This window comes from Pongo abelii, chromosome X (assembly GCF_028885655.2).
Source record: "Pongo abelii isolate AG06213 chromosome X, NHGRI_mPonAbe1-v2.0_pri, whole genome shotgun sequence".
NCBI lineage: Eukaryota > Metazoa > Chordata > Mammalia > Primates > Hominidae > Pongo > Pongo abelii.
Genome location: NC_072008.2, coordinates 30,876,881 through 30,895,194, shown reverse-complemented (window position 1 = coordinate 30,895,194; position 18,314 = coordinate 30,876,881). Strand labels below are relative to the sequence as shown.

Here is an 18,314-nt window from a genome sequence, read left to right as displayed (position 1 = left end):
GCATGTTTTTTTTTTTTTTTTGAGACGGAGTCTCACTCTCTTGCCCGGGCTGGAGTGCAATGGCAAGGTCTTGGCTCACTGCAACCTCTGCCTCCCAGGTTCAAGCAATTCTCCTGCTTCAGCCTCCCGAGTAGCTGGGACTACAGGTGTGTGCCACCACACCTGGCTAATTTTTGTATTTTTAGTAGAGACGGGGTTTCACCATGTTGGCCAGGATGGTCTTGAACTCCTGACCTCGTGATCCACCCGCCTCAGTCTCCCAAAGTGCTGGGATTACAGGCGTGAGCCACCACGCCTGGCGACTGCATGCTTTTTTAGCAAGATATTTTAATATGACCACATTTGCAATGTGAAGAAAGGCCCTACATTTGACATCCATGCATGACAGCTTACCCACAGCATTGTAGAGAGGCTCTCCAGTTATCTTGTCCCAGACTACAGTGGTTTCCCTCTGGTTGCTGACACCGATAGCTTTAAAGAGAAAGTTAAATAGAAGGAAGTTGAAAATTTAACAAGTAGGAAACTACTTCAGGAAAACAGCTCTCATCTTACTAGAGACACAACTAAACACAGCAAATCAAAAAAATATTTGAAACATTTGTAGTGATATTAGTTTATTTTCTTTGAGTGGCTCCAGAAAAAGTCAATACCCAATGCCAAGTGGTTCTTTTCATTTCTACATACTCCTTCCAGCTTTACTACTAGCACGCAATGATGGACCCAGATCAATGCCCAAATAAAAGGCACGTTGGTTGCTTTAAGGAATGCAATAACTTTACAAATTTATAATACCCAATTTATTATTCTGAGCAGACCAATAATCAACTCATTCATTTGTTTACCAATTGCTACACGAAATTTTCCTCCCTATGTGTGTGCATTTGTGTGTGTGTGTGTGTGTGTGTGTGTGCATGTACATGCCTACATTTTAAGAAAATAGCTATGGACAATATCCTTCATGCTGAGCATCCTTATATTATGGTTTGTTAGAAATTCAGTTTTATTCCTGTATTTTAATACGTCACAATACATAAGAATTTGAATCAGGCATAAATATAATATATAATGGCATTTACATTATATTGACCTACATAAATCATGTACTGTATTTAGTGTAAAAAACACTAACCCACACTATCTTATTCAATTCAGCTTGGCTGAGCTAAATTGGAGGTTTTCAGACTTGATTGTACTTTAGAATCAACTGAGGAGCTCTTAAAAAATACCAATGCCCAAGCCCTGGTCAAAACATTCCAATTTAACTGACCTGGGATGGGATGTGAGCATTGGTATGGGTTCCTAAAACTTCCCCAGGTGATTCTAATGTGCATCCTGGATAGAACACACTTGGCTAAAGGATCCAGCTCTTCCACAATTTAAGATTAGGACAGACCTTAAAGGCTGTATAAGCAAAAATACTTCTCAAGCTCAAATCTTCTCTAGAATCACCTGTCATATGACCATCCAGACAGCACTTCTAGTAACAAGATATTCACTACATCTCTCAAGGCAGAGCAATCTCTATTGGACAACTTTGGTGCTTTTTTCTTTTTGTAAATCCACCAGACTGGAAAATGTAGCAAGACCTCATCTCTACAAAAAAATAAAATAATTAGCCAGATGCGGTAGTACACAACTGTAGTCCTAGCGACTCGGGGCTGAGGCAGGAGGATGGCTTGAGCCCAGGAGTTCAAGACCACCCTCGGCAATGTAGCAAAACCCAGTCTCTATAAAAAATTTTTAAAAATTAGCCAGATGGCCTGGCGTGGTGGCTTGCACCCATAATCACAGCACTTTGGGAGGCCGAGGCAGGTGGATCACCTGAGGTCAGGAGCTCAAGACCAGCCTGGCCAACATGGCAAAACCCTGTCTCTACTAAAAATACAAAAAATTAGCCAGGCGTGGTGGCATGTGCCTGTAATCCCAGCTACTCAGGAGGCTGAGGCAGGAGAATCGCTTGAACCCAGGAGGCGGAGGTTGCAGTGAGCTGAGATTGCGCCACTGCCCTCCAGCCTGGGGGACAGAGGGAGACTGTATCTCAAAAAAAAAAAAAAAAAAAAAAAAAAAAAAAAAAAAATTCGCCAGGTGTGGCGGTGTGTTCCTTTAGTCCCAGCTACTCAGGAGGATTCCTTAAGCCCAGGAGTTCAAGACCAGCCTAGGCAACATAGTTGGACCTTATTTCTACAAAAAAATTTTAAAAATTAGGGGGGTATGGTGGTGCATGCCTGTAGTCCCAGCTACTCAGGAGGATTGCTTGAGCCCAGGAGTTTGGGGTTGCAGTGAGCTATGATGGTGCCACTGCACTCCAGACTGGGCAACATAGTTAGATCCTGTCTCAAAAAAAAAAAAAAAAAGAATAAAAATCATTTTCTGTGGCCGGGCGCGGTGGCTCATGTCTGTAATCCCAGCACTTTGGGAGGCCGAGGTGGGTGGATCCTGAGGTCAGGAGATCAAGACCAACCTGGCTAACACAGTGAAACCCCATCTCTACTAAAAATACAAAAAAAATTAGCCAGGTGTGGTGGTGGGCGCCTGTAGTCCCAGCTACTCAAGAGGCTGAGGCAGGAGAATGGCATGAACCTGGGAGGTGGAGCTTGCAGTGAGCCAAAATCGGGCCACTGCACTCCTGCCTGGGTGACAGAGCAAGACTCTGTCTCAAAAAAAAAAAAAAAAAAAAAAAAAAATCATTTTTTGTGTAGCTTCCACCTCCTGATCTTAGTCATATTCTTTGGAGATATATAGAATAAGGGTAATCCTTCTACATGCCAGTCTTTCAAAACTTGAAGCAGTTCTTTTGTACCTCAAGTCTTCTCTTCTGCTGTGTAGGCTAAACAATCCAATTTCCTTCAACTGACCCCACCTAAACACGGCATGGTTTAAAGTCCCTTTATCACCACACCTAGGAACATGCAAGTATATGTCCACATCACTCAAATTGTACGCCCAGAATAAAACACAATACTCTAGGAATGTTCTGACCAGCACAGAGCTGAGGGGGAACATCAGCTCCCTTGTTCTAATACTATTTATCCAATGCAGATTGACTTACTTTATTCAACATCTTTTCTAAAACTACCTATTGGGTGGTATGCTCACTAACTGGGTGACGGGTCTGTACCCCAAACCTCAGCATCATGCAGTATACCTACATAACAAACCTGCACATGTACCCTCTGTATCTAGAAGTTTATATATATATATATATATTTTTTTTTAATATTTTCTAGAGATACAAAGATGATTGAGATTCTACTCCAAAGAAATGTAGAGGCATAGGGTATAGAGAAGAGATTCTGGGTAAGACAAAAATGTTTATAAAAGTAAATAAAGAAGAGAAAGGAGAATGAGGGGATGGATGGGGCTGGGAATCAATGGGGACTTGGTTCTGACTGATGTAGTGACAGGAGAGGATGGATTACCAACACAAGTGGAGGGAGGAGCTCCAAGTAGGGCAGAAGGCTATTGCTGTCCTTGTGATGAAGGAAAGTTGGCAGGAGATCCAGATATTAAGCACAGGAACAGGAAGGTGAGGATTTAAGGCCGCAGAGCCTCAACTTTCTCCATGAAGCAGGAGGTAGGGTTATCTGCCAAAACAGGGCAAGAGTTTGGGGCACCATTCAGTAGAGCTCAGGCTCTGAGGCCAGATAGCTGGGATTCAAATTCCAATTCCTGTGCTTCCTAGCGGTGTGACTCTGGGTCTCAGTTTTGTGTCTTGTGAAATGGAGAGAATAATAGTTCCAACTTTACAGTGTTACAGTGAGGAGTCAATGTATATTAAAACACACGACTGGTACACAGTAAGCACTCAGTAAATGTTACCTACTGCTGCTGCCACGGTCATTATTATTGAGAAGAGAGTAGAGTAACAGTTTCAGAGAATGGGACTGAGCTAAGGAGGGCAAATAAAGGAATTCTGCAGCAGCTCTATGGGTACATATTGTGAATGTAATTTTTTTGTGTGTGACAACTTTACAACATGGGATCACAATGAACTCATGGTCAACCAAAATCTCCTATTCCTCCTCACTATGTTAATTTTACCATCAATAAGCTGGCTGCTTTCTTACTCACAATCCTTGAGTCACTATTCTACGCCTCTCATGCTACCTATCTTTACTGGGTCATTTTAACTTTTCTTCAGAATCTAATTTAGAGCTATTTCAATCTGATTCTTCAGTCACGGGTTCCTCCCTGGGCATTCCTTTTTTCTCTTCTATCTTAATTGGATTCCTTTATGCCAAGTAAAATTGCTTTGCTTGCAGACAAAGTCCAGTGAAACAGCTTCCCAGGATTCTCTGCCAGCCACAAACATGTCTTTATTACCCATTTCTCCCCAGGGCACACAAGTCTTATATGTGAACTTATCTCTGAACTTTTTCAACATTCCAGTGTCTTGTCATTCCTACCCTAAAATCCTCTATGTTTTTTAAAGAAAACGTTGCCAACTGCTAATCTCAGCACATGTGCCACTCCTAATGGTTCCTAATTTTAATTCCTTCTTTCTTGGAATAACACATTCAGGTTTTATAATTCTCCACTACTACTCATGTGCACCACTTAAGATAATATGAAAGTCACATGCATAAAACATGTATTTCCTGGCCTCAAAGTCTTTCATTTACGGATATCATAACCATTATCATATATTGTATTGCTCTTGCATTTACCAGCTTCATACTTTACCCACATATTCTCTTTGGGGGCACTTTTCTCTACACTGAATGTCAGTAGTAAAATTAAACTAGTTAAAAGCTACACTCAAAATCCCTGGTTAATTTTTCTTAAAATTTTCCATGAAGTTATAATCACAGTTAAGAAAATACACCTTAGAAAAAAGAGCCTTTGAAAATACTCCAGGATGTTAATAATTGTTGTCTTGGTAGAATTATGGATGAGATGCATCCTTTTTTAAAATTAAAATCATAACGTATAATTATAACACATTTTTTGGGAGAAAACTAAAAACACACAGAACAAAATAATAAGAGCTTCAGAGGAAGGTTCTCTGGCTACAAAAAGTAATACCATGTGGGAAGAGAGATAAAGCTTTTTATTTTCTTTTTTTTTTTGAGACAGAGTTTCGATGTTGTTGCCCAGGCTGGAGCGCAGTGGCACGATCTCGGCTCACCGGAACCTCTGCCTCCCTGGTTCAAGTGATTCTCCTGCCTCAGCCTCCCGAGTAGCTGGGATTACAGGCATGCGCCACCATGCCCGGCTAATTTTGTATTTTTTAGTAGAGACAGGGTTTCTCCATGTTGGTCAGGCTGATCTCGAACTCCAGACCTCAGGTGATCTGCCCGCCTCAGTCTCCCAAAGTGTTGGGATTACAGGCGTGAGCCACCGCGCCCGGCCTAATAAAGCTTTTTAAAACAGGCTCTAGAAGATGTGTACTTGAGGTGGGTTGGAAAAATTGCAAATGAGATGTGGCTGCTGCTGGAAACATTTTGGAGAACGAGGTGCCTTCCTGAAACCCCTGAGAGGCCCCTGACAGTGTGAGTCTAAGAGGTGGTAGAAATGTGTGTGAATATGTTGGGTAGGGCAAGGCAGTGGAGGAATGGATATGTGGGTTTCCCTTTTCTCTAACAGGGAAATAATTGTTTTAGATACAAGATAATCTAATCTCTGAGAATTTTATGCTCTCAAATTTGAAAGAGTTTATGTTGTGCTTTGGTTCTATCACATGAATGAATATGTAACTCTTTTTTTTTTTTTTTTTTTTTTTGAGACGGAGTTTCGCTCTTGTTCCCCAGGCTGGAGTACAATGGCATGATCTCGGCTCGGTGTGATCTCGGCTCACTGCTAACTCTGCCTCCTGGGTTCAAGCGCTTTTCCCTGCTTCAGCCTCGTGAGTAGCTGGGATTACAGGCATGAGCCACCATGCCCAGTTAATGTTGTATTTTTAGTAGAGACGGAGTTTCTCCAAGTTGGTTAGGCTGGTCTCGAACTCCCAACCTCAGGGGATCCACCCTCCTCGGCCTCCCAAAGTGCTGGGATTACAGGTGTGAGCCACCATGCCCAGCCATAACTCTTTATATTTTGTAATTGCTACTGTAGTTCTTTATACTTTGTAATTCCTTGAGCCCAGTAACAGGCAAACAGAGCTGACTCTACCGCTAGAAGGAAAGAAGCAGTCTATTTAATTGCCTTGGGCAATTAAATAGTGTGTGCTGCTCAGTTGGAGAGTGAATTTTAATTTTGGAGGCACTGTTCCTAGAGACCTGAAATCAACAAACCTTCTGTCAGATAAGGACAACAAAACCAGTGAAATGGAAATTTGCCAAAGAAATACCAGACACGAAGAACTCTTAATGACTGTCAGGTAGGACTCTAAATGATATCACTCTTCAGTTGGCAAAGTTAATTTACTTGCCACACAAGAAATAAAAACAGAAGTGGTTTGTGAGATTACCATCAGTGTGGCTCAGGAAAAAGAACAATGGTCTAGGAGTCAGGAGAGCTGTGCTTTAAAGCTAATCCACCACTAAAAAGCTACATAACCTGCAGTTAAGTCCTCTTCCCTAATTTGCAGATAGAGGGAGCTGGTCTAGTTGACTGAAGATCCTTTACAGTGTTTTTTTTTTTTTTTTTTTTTTTGCGATGGAGTTTCGCTCTTGTTGCCCAAGCTGGAGTACAATGGCGCCATCTCGGCTCACTGCAACCTCTGCCTCCCAGGTTCAAGAGATTCTCCTGCCTTAGCCTCCCGAGTAGCTGGGATTACAGGTGTGCGCCACCACGCCCAGCTAATTTTTTGTATTTTTAGTAGAGACAGGGTTTCACCATGTTGGCCAGGCTGGTCTCGACCTCCTGACCTCAGGTGATCTGCCTGCCTCGACCTCCCAAAGTGCTGGGATTACACGCATGAGCCACTGTGCGCCCAGCCTTTTTTGCTGGTTTTGTTTTTTTGAGACAAAGTCTTGCTCTATTGCCCAGGCTGGAGTACAGTGGGGCAATCTCGGCTCACCACAACCTCTGCCTCCCGGGTTCAAGCGATTCTCCTGCCTCAACCTCCCAAGTAGCTGGGATTACAGGCGCCCATGACCACGCCTGGCTAATTTTTGCATTTTCAGTAGAAACAGGGTTTCACCATGTTGGCCAGGCTGGTCTCAAACTCCTGACCTCGTGATCCGCCCACCTTGGCCTCCCAAAGTGCTGGGATTACAGGCGTGAGCCACTGCACCCGGCCTCCTTTACAGCTTTAACAGTTTGTGATATAGAGTTCTATACAGGCAAGTAAAAGCTTGGTCCTTGGCAATGCCAATTGGATAAATTTTCTGGGAAAAAAAAATAGTACAACTGGCCTGGTATGGAGGAGATTGTGGGATGTTCTCTTCTGTGGCCAGAGGATGGTAACTGTACAGATGGAAGTGCTGGGTCAGTTTGGCTCAGATGTGGACTTCACACTGGCCAGACACAGAGGAGTATAGAGAAGCTGCCTGTTCAATTCTTAGACCAGGTAGCGCAAGTGGAAGACAAATCACTTGGGCAGGAGTTGTGTGTCATCTTCACATAACCGTAAAAACAAGAGAAAAAGGAATAGCATCCAAGTGGGTCCAGAAAGCCAACACATCACAACCTACCTTACCTGTAAGGGAGGTAGAATGATGTCAAAGCCATGGTCAATCACCCTGGACTCTACATTCTAAACATGGCTTTAAGCTGCCTGGATTACCTACATCTTTGGTAATTTTGACAAGAGTGTGCCACTGATTGCCTATTATTTGTTTGCACTGTTTAGACTGTGAGAAGTGCAAGAACAGCTCAAGGAAATGATCAACAACAATTACTAACGCACAACTCATCTAAAGTTCAGGACTACAACCCTAAGAGAAGTTTGAAGCCCTTCCACTTAGATGTAGGGATAAAAGGAGGATAGGATTTATATGTGCATGATATTAAAAGTTGTGAATAAAATATCAAATTATACTTTTAAAAAATCTGCAATAACAGAAATAACTCTATTATTTTATGCATTTCCATTTATTTGTGATTATCAGATTAACATGTTTTCTGCACTTAAGCATTAATATGTTTTCTGCACCTCCATTGTATCCTTAGCACATCTGGCGCATAGTAGGCAATCTATAGATTTGTAGTCTTTTTTTTTTTAAGTGAGTTTTAATTTATACAAATAGGGGAAAGGCTCAGGAGCGATGGTAAGTATCAAAGCCAAGATGATGGCAATCAAGCCACACCACCAATTGATGTTCTCTCTATCTATAGTCAAACTACCTAAGGAGGAAAAAAAGAGCCCTTGAATGGTGAACTTGAAAATTTTAGGCTATGAAGTAGACAGCAAACTTCCACACTACGCTTCCACCTTTTATGCTATTATTTCAGTCTTGGGTGGCTGGATTTTTTTTCCTTATATGAATGATGAAAAGCCAAACATAGACATTCAATTAAAACTACTAGGACTTCGCTGGGCGCGGTGGCTCATGCCTGTAATCCCAACACTTTGGGAGGCCGAGGCGGGCGGGTCACGAGGTCAGGAGTTCGAGACCAGCCTGACCAGCATGGTGAAACCCCGTCTCTACTAAAAATACAAAAAATTAGCTGGGCATGGTGGTGTGTGCCTGTAATCCTAGCTACTTGGGAGGCTGAGGCAGGAGAATTGCTTGAACCTGGGAGGTGGAAGTTGCAGTGAGCCAAGATCATGCCACAGCACTCCAGCCTTGGGGACAAGATTGAGACTCCGTCTCAAAAAAAAAAAAAAAAAAAAACTACTAGGACTTCACAGACAAATCCATAACAATCTAACACCCTCAAGCAATAATTTCAGGGAAATTTTAGAAGTGAAGAGTTTGGATTCCAAATACCCCTTCCCCACAACCTACTCATTCCTCTAGTCTTTCTCTCCTTAGCAAAAGGCATCCTCATCTATCCAGGAGCTCTGGCAAAAACCCAAGCATCACCTTTGACCAATCTCTTCCCTCAACCCCACTACTCTCTCTGTCACCCCAACATCCAGTCTATCAGCAAATTCTGGCCCTTTCTCTCCACCTCCACTGCTACCATTATTGGTCAAGCCACCATCCTCTCTCAGGACTTCCATAGCAGCCTCCGCACTGGTCTCCCTGTGTCCACACTTTTGCCTTTACCATCTACTCTCCACACAGCAGTCAGAAAGTTGCCTTGAAACTGCAAGTCATCCCTTGCCGCCTTGCTTAAACTTTCTCATGGCTCCCTATGATACTAAGAATAACATCCAAAATCCTAAATATGGCTGATGAAGCCTGACCCACTTCCACAATTTGATCTCCTACTGAAACCCCCTACCCAGTCTCACTGCTCAACATTTTTAGTCTTCTTTTGACACACTGGCCTTCTTTCTGACCCGGAAATGTCCCAAGTTTATTCCCACTTCAGGGCCTTTGTACGTGCTGCATCCTTTTCCTCAAACACTCTTCTAGACACTTGCATGGCTGACCCCTTTTGCCCTCTGAGAGCTCAGCAAAAGTGTCACATCCTCAGAAAGGCTTTTCCTGGCCACCTAATCTAAAGCAAGTCCTTCTAGGCACGACCCACCATACCACTTGGTTTTTGTTTTTTGGAATGGAACTTTTTAGTATTTGAAATTATATTTGTCTGCTCTTATTATCTCGCCCCCATCCAAATAAAAGCTCCATGAGGACAAGAACTTAAATCTTCCTGTTTAGTGTTGTATCCTCAAGTTCTCATAGAAATGCTTGGCACTGCATAGGCACTCAATTATAAGCTGAAAGAACAAATTAATGAATTTGATTGAGAGAGTCTTATTATGTGGGTAAAATATTCTATTAAAATACCTTTTATGTTGGAAATATCAATATTGAGCTGTCCAAGTTTCTCACATGTTTTCTCTATACATTCATAGACAGAATGTAGAATTTCCTTAGGGTCCTGTTCCACCCATCTTTGAACAAAAGAAGGCATTTGGTTAGTAAGAAAGCAACACAAATATAACTTTTTTCTATAGAAATGTTAACTTATGAGGGTGTGGCTGGTGCATACATTAAAGAAAACCAGATTAAGCAAAGCAAATTACATTCCACATTTTAAAGAAATGATTTCAAGAAAAGCCTATTTCCTTATAATTTTATTATTCTCCACATAGTAATTAATCATTTTCAAGGAGGCCACTAATAGCAGGCCACAAACAGCAAGTATCTACCTATTTTAAAATTATTTTTCTAAGTCTAATAAGAAATTAGTTCCCCTTCTTTATATCCTGCAGATTTAATTGATTTTGATAAATTATCTGCATGTTTCACTAATAGCTGGCTATTTCTAAGTAGACGGAAATATATTTATTATTATTGAGAATGATATATTTGGGAAGCAAAAGGAATTCTGAAAAGTCAAATAAGTATACTATTCTTTTTTGCTACTTTTTTCCCAAAATGTTTTGTTGGAATTTAGGGAGAAATTTAAAACTCCTTTTAACTATTTCATGTAGATAAGTGATTGGTCCAAGTTCTCAGACCCAATCTCAGTACAATTTTGGTAAAGTACCAGGGCCTCAGAAGGATGAAAGGCTAATAGTAAATGAGAAGGGTGAGAAGCCTAGGAGAAATATGGTAATTTGAGGAAGTCCAAAAGTAGAAATGATACAAACTAAAATGATTCTACCATAGGATCCAGAAGTAGCAAGGGAATTCCAACTGCCTTTCTTCTCTGCCTTTCTCAGGCCTAACTAAATGCTTCCCTTTCCTGGGCTTTGAATTCTGTCTCTAACTTATTTTTTTTAATTTTTTTATTTTTATTTTTTTTTGAGATGGAGTCTCGCTCTGTCGTGCAGGCTGGAGTGCAGTGGCGTGATCTCGGCTCACTGCAAGCTCCGCCTCCTGGGTTCACGCCCTTCTTCTGCCTCAGCCTCCCCAGTAGCTGGGACTACAGGCGCCCGCCACCACGCCCAGCTAATTTTTTGTATTTTTAGTAGAGACGAGGTTTCACCGTGTTAGCCAAGATGGTCTCGATCTCCTGACCTCGTGATCCGCCTACCTCGGCCTCCCAAAGTGCTGGGATTACAGGCGTGAGCCACCGCGCCAAGCCGTCTCTAATTTATTTTTAAAAACCCAGTCTCCTTCTGTGTATTTATAATTTTCATCTAGCCAAGACTCAGGTATCTTCTTTACAAATTGCACTGGGTTCAGCCTTGTGGACAGTCATGCTAATGCTGCTAACGTATCAATAACTTTTATTATTAAACAAAGGAACTCTAAAAAATTAGAACATTTTTTCATGTGAAGAAGACAATACAATTTGGAAACACATCAATTTTTTTCTCTCTTTCTTAAATTGAGGTAAACTTTACAGTGAAATGCGCAGATCAAAAGCGCACAATTTGCTGAGTTTTGACAAGTGGAAATACCCATCTAACCAACACCCCAGTCAAGATACAAAATATTTCCAGCATCCCAGAAAGTTCTTTCATGCTCCTTTCAAGTGAATCACATACCTCACAGACAACCACTTTTCTGATTCCTATCATCCTAGATTAGTTTAGACTATTATAAAATTTCAGATAAATGGAGTCATGCAGTATATACTCTTTTGTATCCAACTTTTTCATTTTCCATATTTCCAGTGACATTCCCTGGTGTTGGTGCAAGTATCTGTTCACTTTTTAAAAATTACTAAATGGTATTCCATTGTTATCCATCTTACTGATGACAGACATTTGGGTGGTTTCCAGTTTGGGGCTACTTTTAATAAAGTAGCTATAAACATTCATGTGCAAGTCTTTCGATGGGCATATGCTTTTATTCCTCTTGGGTAAATTCCTAAGAGTGAAATGCTGCAGGTGTATGGTTAGCTTTGCAATAAACTGCAACACAGTTTTTCAAAGTGGTTATATCATAAACATCATTAAATTTTAAATAATATACTTAACATCATATTTAATCACAATTACTACATATGAATACTATTCCCAAAAATGTGATTTTAGTATTAGATGTTAAGATATGTGAATACTTTTTTAAAAAGATACCTTTATTATAAAACAAACCTGACACTCAAATCAGCAAAGCAGCATTTTTGCAATAATAGGAACACAAAACTAAATGACTTCAAAGTTAATGTGAAATTTCTGATACTTAATACTCTTTTGCTTTATTACTTTATTATTCATTCCTTATCTATAACTGAATTCCTAAGCCATCAATTCCTCACATGTAAGACATACCAAGTTATTGCATATTTTCTTGACTAATAAGAACCTTTCAAATATTTTCAGGAGGATGTCTGACCAAGTTTACTTTACAAATCCACAGGGCAAGTTGGGTGAGATGGACTAACAAACATAATGTGTCTTCACATATTAAATTAGGAAACATACCCTTCTCTTGGGAACTCTTGTTTTATTTCTACTTGATGATGACTAAGTAGTTCAGCTGTTTTTGAATTGAAAACCTGAAAAAGATATTGTAATATTAATGTAAAAACGCAGGCAGATATCAAGGATGTTTAAAGTTATTCAGTATCTGAAGTTCTTGTTCACTGGTAGAAAAAGTCCAATTAGATGAAATGTCATATAAGATGTTCGACTTTCTTTTCATATGGATTCATAAAAGATATAAGGCAGCATCAGAAATAACTTCTCTTTAGGTAAAAAGAAACCTATTGAAGATAAAGGTAAATTAAGAAGCAATTCCCTACTCCTTAAAAAACCAAAATGGTTCTCGGAAATTTAACACATTAATTAATAATATGGATTTATTTTACAGAATAGGAAAACCAAGAATAATAAAAGAGAGCTGATACAATACTAATAGCAATGGTGTAAGTTTCCACTCCATTTATCTTGGACGTGGAGACAGAAAGGGTCACAGATACTCAGGCACATAGATGTGTACTGTGTAGATTCCTTTGAAGGGAAGTGCGGCTACGCATCTAGCTCTTATAAAAGAGAAATAGAAGGCCAGACACGGTGGCTTACGTCTTTAATCCCAGCACTTTGGGAGGCCAAGGCAGGCAGATCACTTAAGGTCAGGAGTTTGAGACCAGACTGGCCAACATGGTGAAACCCCATCTTTACTAAAAACACAAAAAATTAGCCAGGCGTGGTGGTGGGAGCCTGTAATCCCAGCTACTCAGGAGGCTGAGGCAGGAGAATCCCTTGAACCCACCCAGGAGATGGAGATTGCAGTGAGCCGAGATTGAGCTCCACCCTGGGTGACAAGAGGAAAACTCCATCTCAAAAAAAAAAAAAAAAAAAAAAAGGCAATAGAGTCCTTGTTAGTAGAGGGATAAGTATATGCTTGGCCCCATCCAGCTGAGTACTCTCTGTGACATGCTTGTCATAAATTGCTGACCCTTGATATAAAATATTAAAACCAATGGATGAAAACTAACAAAGAAGTGTAATACGATCCTCTACAATTTTAAAACAACACTTTTTAAAATATAGCAAGTTTCGCCAGGTGTGGTGGCTCATGCCCATAACCCCAGCACTTTGGGAGGCCGAGGCAGGCGGATCACGAGGTCAGGAGTTCGAGACCAGCCTGGCCAACATGGTGAAACCCCATCTCGACTAAAAATACAAAAATTAGCTAGGTGTGGTGGCGCATCCCTGTAATCCCAGCTACTCAGAAGGCTGAGGCAGGAGAACCGCTTGAACCGGAACCCGGGAGGCGGAGGTTGCAGTGAGCTGAAATCACGCTATTGCACTCCAGCCTGGGCAACAAGAGTGAAACTCTGTCTCAAAAAAATATATATATATATTTTATATATATAGACCTATATATATTTTATATATATATTATATATATCAGATATATTTTATATAATTATATATAGTTATATTTTATATATATCTATAAATAGATATATTTTATAAATATGATATATATTATCTATATTATATATAGATATATATTATATATCTATATTTATATATAGATATATATAGATTATATATATATTTATATATTTATTATATATCTATATTTATATATAGATATATAGATATATAATATATAATATATTATATATATTTTTGATATATAATATATAGATATATATTATATATAGATATATATATTATAGATATTTATATATAATATAGATATATATTATAGATATTTATATATATTATATATAGAGAGAGAGAGAGCGCAAGTTTTTCATATATATTGTTTCCATGTTGTAGTATCTATATTTGACTACCAAAGTACTTACTCTTACAGAGTAAGATGCATATTTTGATTAAAATTAACTTCCAAAATTACTCTAATTACAGCAGTGAAGTCACTTCCAATTAGTAAAGTGTTTCCATGCCTAGGTTTCCTGTGGGAGAAAATTACCTGTTCAATGCAGATTAAGAAAATAAAAAGCGTTGAGTGTTGCCTTCCTCCTTCTATATCACACACACCCCCTTTCCTCTTTTCTGGAGTAAATAATAAACATAATGAAAGCAAGAGGGCAAATTCTGAAGTCCTTTGAGAAGATAAAATATCTTACAAGTCAAAGGTTAACTTGACACATCATACACCATGTGATAGCCCTGTGATTTACAAGGTAGCATTAGGGTATGTCTCTAGGATGCCAGCTCCATTAGCATTAGGGTGTGTCTCTAGGAAACCAGTTCCATTTGCCCTGTTTTACTCACTGAAGTATCCCTGGGAACTAGAATAGTGCCAGGCACAAAGTTGGTGCTCAATAAGTATTTGTTGAACGTTCAAAAAATATGGTGTATTACATGTACTTATTAGGACAAAAATTATCAGATAAAATGAGAAACACTTATGTGCAGAAAAACTTCACTACAATAGGAAATTCCAGCTGTGTTACTGTTATTCATATTACTGCTGCTCCCTGCTACTCTCAAATCCCTAAAGGACTCTAGGTTAAGAAAACAAAGTGTTGGCAGGGCGCGGTGGCTCACGCCTGGCACTTTGGGAGACTGAAGCAGGTGGATCACCTGAGGTCAGGAGTTTCAGACCACCCTGGCCAACATGGCAAAACCCCGTCTCTACTAAAAATACAAAAATTTGTTGGGCGTGGTGGCGCATGCTTGTAATCCCAGCTACTCAGGAGGCTGAGGCAGGAGAATCACTTGAACCCAGGAGGTGGAGGTTGCAGTGAGCTGAGATCACGCCATTGCACTCCAGCCTGGGACACAAGAGCGAAATTCCATCAGAAAGAAAGAAAGACAGAAAGAAAGACAGACAGAGAGACAGACAGACAGAAAGGAAAGAAAGAAAGAGAGAGAGAAGGAAGGAAGGAAGGAAGGAAGGAAGGAAAGAAAGAAAGAAAGAAAGAAAGAAAGAAAGAAAGAAAGAAAGAAAGAAAGAAAGAAAGAAAAGAAAGAAGGAAAGAAAGAAAGAAAGAAAGAAAGAAAGAAAGAAAGAAACAAGGTGTCCCTTTTTGCTGGCTGAATTCATAAAAACCTCAATAGCAGACCTATGGGGCTCTGAATGGAGTGAGACCCCTCTTCCATCACCTCCTAGTTTTAACTAGGGCAACGTCAGGGCCCTTATGCTAAAAATGAATTCATGGATCTTTGGAAGAGACACAGAAAACAGAAGGATTTTGGTAAATTCTATTTGCTGTATTAGACCATGAAGCCATCCAATCAAACAACATTTGGATGTACCAAGATGGAGCCTAGACCTCCCTACTTCATCAAAGCTCTGAAACTTAGGACACTGACACCACCTTAGTGTAGCCTGTCCAATAGAAATATAACCCAAACCAAAATGCAAGCCACATACTAATTTTAAATTCTCATTAAAAAATAAAAAGAAACATATGAAATTAATTTTAATAACACACTTAAGCCAATATATCTATAAACTATTGTTTTGACATGTGATAGATATAAAATATTAATGATTTGTTTTTACTAAGTCTTTGAAATCTGGTATATATTTTACACTTACAGTCTACTCAATTCAGACTAGCCATATTTAAAGTAATCAGTAGCCACATGTGGCCAGCAGCTATTGTACTGGACATGAAGTTCTAGAGTACTTTTTTCCTCATATATCTAGGTTCACATGAAGCCTTCTGGCCATTGATTTGTTTGCAGACGGACAAATGTACAAAGAAGGCTAATGATGTTTCCACAAGACTCTATGGTAGAGGATAATTAACTCCACATTAAAACACAGTACCCAGAGGCAAGAATGCTAGTCTGATTTTTTCAAGTAGATTTCAGAAATCATTGTCAATTAAAGATAGCAGTGGCTGTATCATTTGCTTTATACAATGTCTAGCCTGGTCATTTGGTTTTTTGCGGGGGTGTTCGTCTGAGACAGGGTCTGGCTCTGTCACCCAGGCTGGAGTGCAGTGGCACAATCTCAGCTCACTGCAACTTCTGCCTCACATAGGGCTGTCAGGGCTATGAAGAGGAGAAAGGACATGTAACCCAGAATTATGAGGGTCTGAGAAGGGCTCTCAGAAGTGGTAACTTCTAAACTAAGACTTCAGGTTGAACAGAAGGGAGTCCATGCGGGACAGTGGGCATAGGAGTGCAGGGTGTACAGGTGGGCGAGGGTGCACAGTACTTGTTGATGAGAAAGGATTAGAGGGAGGCAAGGCTGGGACAGGAAGAGCAGTTGCAATGTATCTGCAGTCCAGGTGAGACATACAGAGGCCTCCACTAGGAGGGCAGCTACGATGGGATGGACAGAAGTGAAGTGCAAGTGCAGAGAGATTCTTAATTCAGGAGGTACAAGCAGGAAAAAGAGCAACACTCAGGGATGACAAGTTACAGGTCAGCGCAACTGAGTAGGCAGTGTTTACCAGACAAGGGATAGGGTAGGAGCAGTAGCTGCGGGATAGGAATGCATAGGAGATTGCAAATTTTGTTTTAGATAATGTGTGTTTGAAGTGTTGCTTGGGCACAGAAGTGGAGATATCCAGTGATCAGTTGCTTCTATTTTAGGTCATAAGCTTAAAGAAAAAGATCCAGGCTGGGCACTGTGGCTCATGCCTGTAACCCCAGCACTTTGGGAGGCCGAGGTGGGCGGATCACGAGGTCAAGAGATCAAGACCATCCCGACCAACCTAGTGAAACCCTGTCTCTACTAAAAACACAAAAATTTGCCAGGCATGGTGGTGCGCGCCTGTAATCCCAGCTACTCAGGAGGCTGAGGCAGGAGAATCGATTGAACCTAGGAGGCGGAGGGTGCAGTGAGCCGAGATCATGCCACTGCACTCCAGCCTGGTAACAGAGCAAGACTCCATCTTGAAAAAAAAAAAAAAGAAGAAGAAAGAAAAAAAAAAGATACGTCCTCAGACTTTTGTGTGGGCCAGAAAGGTAGTTGAGAACGTCATGCTTGGTGTGATGTAGAGGCAAAGAGCACACACAGACCCCGGAAGCACAGAGAGCTGGGGGACATCGAGCTCCAGCCCTGCCCACATCAGCTATTTGACATTTTTTTCTGAGCCTCTACGTTTTTCATTTGTAAAAGGATAATAAAGTAATTTATGAAGAGTATTTAGCATAGAATAGGCACAGAGTATACATCCAAAAGGTGTCAACACTATCATTGTTGCTACTACCGCTACTAATTTTATAATTACTATTATTACAATTACTACTCCCACCACCACTAATAGATGACAGAATAAGGATTAGAAATCACTCATTCTGAATAATGAATATAGGAAGCCAGTCCTATATTCATCTCTAAACCCAAATCATGTCTCAATTCCAGATTTTGTTTTGGGTGAAGGGCAATTTAAAAAGGAAGAAACAAGGAAAGTGAACATAGGATGAGAATTTAGCTCAGTGCAGACACAGTATATACCCAAAAGATGTAACCACTACTGTCACTGCTGCTACTACTGCTATGTTATTATTATTATTATTATTACTATTACCTGTAAGTGGTAGTATTACAATTGGAAGTCACCAGGTCTATATTCAGCTCTATGCGCAAACTATGACTCAATTCCAGATTTGGAGGAGGAGAATAATTAAAAACTGAAAAAACAAGGAAAATTGTTTTTATAAAAAAGTGTTTGTCCGGGCCCGGTGGCTCACGCCTGTAATCCCAGCACTTTGGAAGGCTGAGGTGGGTGGATCACCTGAGGTCAGGAGTTCAAGACCAGTCTGGCCAACATGATAAAACCCCATCTCCACTAAAAATACAAAAATTATCTGGTTGTGGTGGTGCACACCTATAATCCCAGCTACTGGGGAGGCTGAGGTGGGAGAATCACTTGAATTCAGGAGGTGGAGGTTGCAGTAAGCTGAGATCGCACCACTGCACTCCAACCTGGGCAACAGAGCAAGACTCCGTCTCAAAAACAAAAAAATATTTAAAAATTAGCTTCTGAAACAACACATGTATTCTCTGCCTTATAAGAAGGAGACTTCTGGG

General features: G+C 40.3%; 1 protein-coding gene across 8 annotated transcripts in view; it reads right to left on the bottom strand.

The window, feature by feature from the left end:
* The window catches only part of GK (glycerol kinase), a 79,207-nt gene that overhangs the window by 54,583 nt on the left and 6,310 nt on the right, over nt 1-18,314 (bottom strand). For all 8 annotated transcript variants that reach the window (XM_054544101.2, XM_054544103.1, XM_054544102.2 and 5 more), the window contains 3 exon segments: nt 12,320-12,393; nt 9,786-9,892; nt 394-471 (listed from right to left, as the gene is read on the bottom strand). In XM_054544101.2, the coding sequence (XP_054400076.1) occupies nt 394-471; nt 9,786-9,892; nt 12,320-12,393 (259 nt within the window).